Raw genomic sequence first — 6,701 nt, forward strand, 5'->3', positions numbered from 1 at the left:
GGAAAGACAAACATAATAGTGCTGTTTCACTTTTCCATACCTCAGTGATCCATCGTATACTCCACAATATGTGCATTACACTCTTGCTATGCAAAGTGATACAAGGCTGACTCGGCTGCGTAGTTATTGTAAAGCTGACAACCAGACCTGGTCTGGATAAAGCTTCCGAGTTCAATGGAATTTGAAACAAGACAAAGTGAGGAGTAGAGACAATGTGCAGGTTGTGATCGTAAGACGTTGACCTTTAACGTTATATGTTGTGTGGTCTGGTTCATAAGACGTCACACCATGAACAGCTGTATTACTTAAAACAACTGTTACACATGCATAATAATTATTTGCAATACACATCACCTCATATTTACATTCATCGATATGTGTATTCTATATTCATTGACAAGATCAGATTCCTAAAACTTGTAATGTAATTTAAAATGTTGCTTTTCACATAATTGTAAATTGAATATGGACAAAATCAGCAGTTTCACATTTTTAAATGGGATTCTGTTATGATTTTTGGAAATTGTATAGAGAAAGAATTACTTTACTAATCAAAAATGGCTGATTAATCCGTAAGAAGTATTACAGCCCTCGTGTAAATTTTCCAAAATTTCTATCATTTACAAATTGTGTGGGGAAAATAATGCATCCATAACATACAACAGCATTTCTATATCTGCATGGTGATCCGCTGTTTAAAAAAAGACATTCCACACCATTCAACACATTCCAAAACAAGTTTTGAAAATAAACTTCATATACTGTCAGCAGCACCTGTATTGAGTCTACACTACTTCAGCTGACATGGATTTCTCTCTCTTCTTCTTCTTCCTACTCCTGAGTTCGACCCTCGGAGAGGACACAGGTGAGAGTAAATGTTTCCACAGCAGGTGTCGTTACATCAGCAGCCAGCGTGTTATAAGAACTCAGCTGAAGAAACTGGTAGTGAGACTGAAATGGCTGACAACTTGGTTCTCTTTTTGTAAAATGTTGATTATTCAGTTTCTATTCTAAGCAGATGAGGAGGGTATTATTACAGTTTCACACCGCACAAGCAGCACTTGCTAATTGAAAGCACAAGCATGCTTCAGAAATGTTGTTAGGTGTCAGCATTCTGCTTCATTAACTGGAATTCACATTGTACTGTATGGTCATGCAGTCATGTGACGGTTGAGTACAAGCCTTGGTCCTGTTGGCTAAACTGCTGTTCTTCCTGGAGTTATTTTAGCACTTATTGTAATCAGTGTGTTTTGTGGCTGTTTAGTTGCAGAGGACATTGGTGTCCATCAGCTGGAGCGTTTAGTGGAGTTGCTGACGTCTAAGGAGTGCGAGGACCTTCTGTTCGCCCTCTCTCACCCAGAGGAGAACATCTTCCAGCACATTGAGAGTCTGTCACACGAAAAAAATCAACTAGATCTTAAGCCTCGAGTCAAGAGAGATGCCTCTCCTGCTGCAGGTCAGTATACTCATCATCTGAAACACACCTTTGGCACTTTAGATCATAACAGAAATGATTGATCTCCAATGTGTGCATTTTACTTTCCTCAAGTAAAAGTACTGTTACTAGAGACTTTTTACGAGGGATGCAACATCAGGCTTAACTTAAACTTTGCTTTCTTAACTTTCTCGAACAAAAATGCAGAACTAAATACATAGATCATTTACCTGAATTGTTGTTCATAATTAAAAACACATCGCACACCAGCAACTTCACAGAAAATCTTTAAAATGAACAGGAATTACAATTCAACTTTACATTTTCAACAAATTGGTCAAAACTTAATAAAAGTTCAAATAATATACACTATATCGCGTACAAACATAGAATTTAATTGAATAGCTCGGCCCCATTGTCACCAATACCGGATATCGATATTTGAGTCAGTATCAATGTATCCCTACCTTTTACTCAAGTGAAAGTAAAATGACTTGCGTATGTTGGTATATGATGATTATTAAGTTTGATAGAATAGAATTAAGTTAAAATAAAAAATAATTATGAAATGGGATTATTCCTATAAAATATAAAGGCTGCAAAATAAAGAGCATTATCATGTCAACTATACTAGTGGAACAACATTACGCCGTCCCCAGGTGTGAACCGCATTAAAGAGCTCTTATGTCCAAGCAACAATAAATTCCTTTTCTACAGACAAACATTTGCAGTCTGTGCATCAATTACAAATAAACAACCACTTTCCTCAGTAAAACCGTAAGAGAATTAACCAGACAAAAGAGGACAAAACTCTAGTTGCACAAAAATAATCATCAATAAACACAAAAAGAGCTACGTACACCACAGCGGGTGCAACAAGCATTATTTGGCTACATTAATCGATTATCCTGCCTCTCTATCGAAAGAATAAAACATTGCCAAAGCAGCAAACACAGATGTTTACACAAACTCAACAGCAGCCCACAAACACATAAATTAAAGCAAAAACAGATCAATGATTTGTTGTTCTTACTCACCAGTCTGACTTTTGTGACCGCAAAGTCCTTCACAATTTGCTTTAGGTCCAGCCTCTTAGCTCTTCACTCTTAATGCAAAATGTCAGCAGTTCACTTCAGCCTCTCTGCACTGTGCTCATCAAATTCACAAAAGTTTTGAGCTGAATGAGGCTCTGCGACACAGCTGTGACCGTCACAAATAGCAGAAAGGCCTCACGCACCTCAGTGAGGGGAGAGGTTCTGAAGAAAATGTCGAAGGCACATATTAGCATTTACTGTTTCATCTAGATCCATCATGAACCTGTTGTTCACCCAACATAGCTACGTTTGATTTGGGTCACTGAGCATGCCAAGTGTTGCATAAACTCAGGGATTAACATAGATGTGACCTTTTTATTTTTGTACTTAAAAACGTAAAAGGTTGAATTGAACAAAAGGCATGCTTTAATGTTACAAAGTTCGTTCCAGAGTATAAAACTGAGAGTGCAGGCTGAATAAATCTAAGACAAGGGGGGAAAAAAAATACAAAAACTAACTGAGAACAAACCGAAATAGAACAAGGAACACAAGTTACAAACACAGACGACCTGACACTGAACGATGGCTAGCACACAGGGACAGCTCGGTGATTGGACACAGGTGGGACAAATCAGGGCGAGGCAGACAATCACAAAGGCGGCAAAATCCAAAGTCAGGAAGTAAAGCAAAACATGACACATGGGAAGTGAACCTACAAAATAAAACAGGAAACACTAAACATCAATGAATTAAACAAGGGAGAACCCAAAGGCTATTTACATGCAACAAAAAATAAAAAAAATAAAAGTTCAGTTCGAAGTTCAGTTCAAACTAAAGGCCTCTGGACACAGTGCCAGAACGTACCACGGATGACAGAAGCCTTATATTTGCTTCAGCTGAACTGTGGCAAGCATTTTTTGCACAGGAAGAGGACTGTGCATTGTGTCCCCCATCACTTACATTGAAATTGCTTTCGGAAGGGATTTCTTCACGGCCAATAGCCGGAGGAATTATTACAACGATTGTAGCGTACATAACTACATGTGAATAGTGTTTTAATAAGATAGACTTGGGAAAACGTGAACTTATCCTTTCGGAGTCATATGCCATTGGCTGTAATAAGGTAGGAATGAAGTCCACCCAGAGTCTGTTTCTCACACATGCATCTCAGCTTGGGGAGTTCCTGGCAGCAAGCTGACTGTCAGAGGCCTGCATGTCTGAGGGCCATATGTTTTGTGTTTACTAGATAGTGAGGCTCAGTGCCGGACGGCCCTGACAGACTGGATGCTGAAGTACGGCAAGCAGACCTACTACGACAGGCTTTCTCGCGCCTTGCAGCACATCGGCAGAACCGACATTGCCATTGGTGAGAAACAAATGGGGATGGAAAGAACACATCTGCCTTCTGGGTAATGTCTTTTGAAATCGGATAATTCTGTGTGGTGCCGCTAAGATAATGGGTTTCAAATTAAAATGGTTCACTTTTTATGTACGGCACAGTGTCGTCTCAGCGTGTCCCTTGACAAAAAAAGAAATTGGAACAAAGGCTTATTTGGGTACACACGTCGGTGTATTTTCAAAATTGGTTTATTTCGGTCAAGAAGGCCTCGTGAAGACTCTAACAACAGTGCGTAATTGCTTCATTACTTTGAGATTTATTTTAATTGGAACTTCAAAAGTGGCATATGTGCCAGTTTCTGGCATGTGTTTCAGTCCAGTGTGCACGCAACGCCACAGCCGAGTGGCGTTTGATAGAAGGAGGTGTAAATGATCTGACAGAGGACTCAGTGGAGCTGACACCAGCCACAGAACAAACCATCTGCTCCTTTCATCAGCAACTTTAGAGTAAAAAAAGACAAGGAGAGGATGGGAAGAGATGAGTTATGAGACATGAGGGGGGCAGTGGTGGCTTTGACTGTGTAGATGCAGAATGCAGCAATTATCGTACACTTGATTGCAGTTCTGAAGAGATCTACTCATGCGTAGAAACTTGAAGGACTCATTCTGTTTTATTCTGAACCGAAGGACGGCAGTTGCTCTCATGCCAGAACTGATTGTGTTTAGTGCGAGAAAACTACAATTAGATTCAAATGTTCAGTCTTTTCTTCATGAAATACATGCAAGTTTAGCATTTGAAGTGACAGAGATATACTTTTAGATCGGCAATGTGCTTGTGTTTTTACAGAAGTGGGGAAGAACATCAACCAGGACAAAATCTTGGGGCTCAAACTCTACGTTGAAGACTACCACAAATTTGTCAACTCTTTAAACTTCCCACCGGAACAATCAGACTCAAAAGACCAAGAGCATAAAGCCCAGAGGGCCAGAAAAAGAAGAGGTAATGTATCCTAAAGCTTGAACGAGTCACATTAGTTTGGCACACTATTAAATAGAATTAGTGACGGTGAACCGATTCTTAACATTTCTAAGCCCAAATATCTTCGGCTATTGATGTCAAGAGGAGATTTTTGGGTTATCCCTCTGGAGACTGTCTGAATGACAAATGATACAATGTTCCACTGAACCCTGATTCTATTAAGTGTTTAGATGAGATGCCAGATTAGATTTGGTGGCCGTAGGCATGCTTCCAACTCATTACTTCTCAACATCAACACTCTCACTATATGAGGAGTATTTCCCAGGATACCTAAAAATTCAAAAATGTAATTATCACCTGTCCATTTTTTTTTCGTATTCTCCCGGGTTCTCCATTCAAGTTAAAACTTGACAAAACTGCTCCCACAGGCCTTTGAGATGGTTATATGGGGTTCCCACTTTTTTCTAAAGATCATTTTCCAGGAATTTTGCAGTTATGATCTAGCTGGTGTCAGCCGTTCACTAATATGTCCCTCCCTGTGGAAGTCTGATTTAAATGATGCGAAGTCTATGGCTGTAACTCATCAATGAAATCAATCCCTACATGCTTAGAAATTAGGACGAAATCTAGTCGAGTTTGCTAGGATTATTACCTGCGGCTGACTCAGTCTATCACACCCTACTTTAGCCTATTTAGTAATATTAAGGGGAGTCTTTCACAAAGCCAATCACACCCACTGTGAGCTACCAATACTCTCGTCCACAAACTACCATTTGAATGTTAATATGATCTTGAACTAGCTCTAATAGACAGCCTGGTAGTTCATACTCGGAAAACAGGAGATTGTCAACAATAATTCCAGGGCAATACAAGATGTCCAGGACCTTTTACTTTTTTTCTCATTTTCTGTGTGTTTTTAATGATTGTAAAATTGCTTTAAGGTTCCTTTCCTGTTTGTGCTGCGTGTGTGTTAGTAAGGGATCTGACATGGCGTGACCTGGATCTGATCGTGGAGCGGGCTCCTGTCGCTCTGTACCAGAAGGGGCCTTTGGATGTAGCTCTGCCCCTCTTGTATGGCATCCTGCTGGGCTTCGGAGGGACCATGCTTGTAGGTGTCGCTATCATTTTTGTCGTCATACACATCTCCCGTAGAAACCAGCAGAGCCGTCACCCCAGGGTCGCCAGAAGCAAGCTCGTGTTCGGAAATGCAGGTCATTGGAAGTCAGGAGCTGCAATATAAGCAGCTTATGGATTTGAGTTCAAAAGTAGTCAGCATTATGCCCTAGTACATGTACAGCTGGTATGCAGACATAAATAAAGGCAAAAAAGACTTTCTATTTGTTCTTCAGATGTCTCTTTTATGGAAAAATGAAAATGCCAAAATCTTCCAACCTCTTTGTCCACAGTAATCGAGCCAACACAGACACTCAATATCGATTCCACCACACCACAACTAATTATGACAAACATGACAAGAATAATGCCATTTCAGATAAAGTAATTATCCATGCTGTGTATCGCTACGCTGCTACGTATTGTTGTCTTGCCAGTGGGTAGATGACTAGTGGTGTGACAGATGCGCTGGAGCCCAGCCCTCACACCAAAGGTTGTTCCGGTGTTACTGTGATAGTGATGCCACTTTCCATTTCCCCCTCCAAGTGACGGCAATGTGCCCGTCTGGCATCGAAGAACAACTAATTATCCAGCCTGGCGCCTGCTTCCCCCGGAGCCTGCCGATACCTCCACAGGCAATTCAAAAGACTAATAACAATGACAATGCCATCAGACAATGGAGCAGTCTTGGTTGTGATGGCAGCTTCTGGCGGGTGACAGAAGCCAAATAGAAAACACAGAGCTATATATATTTGAACGTGTGAAGAAGTAAGGGTTGTTAGCAAGCTGAAATAACTCGATA

The 6,701-nt window shown here is 40.5% G+C and overlaps 1 protein-coding gene across 1 annotated transcript; it reads left to right on the plus strand.

The window, feature by feature from the left end:
• Positions 1-804: 804 nt before the first annotated feature.
• On the plus strand, positions 805-6,090 carry tmdd1 (transmembrane and death domain 1; the record flags this gene model as incomplete). The annotated part of the gene is made up of 5 exons (XM_079273134.1): positions 805-865; positions 1,229-1,456; positions 3,716-3,835; positions 4,655-4,807; positions 5,761-6,090. 5 exons carry the CDS (start codon positions 805-807, stop codon positions 6,024-6,026), a joined length of 828 nt encoding a protein of 275 aa, XP_079129260.1. The 3' UTR covers positions 6,027-6,090.
• Positions 6,091-6,701: the final 611 nt, after the last annotated feature.

Source organism: Melanostigma gelatinosum (assembly GCF_949748355.1).
Source record: "Melanostigma gelatinosum genome assembly, chromosome: 8".
NCBI classification, from domain to species: Eukaryota; Metazoa; Chordata; class Actinopteri; order Perciformes; family Zoarcidae; genus Melanostigma; species Melanostigma gelatinosum.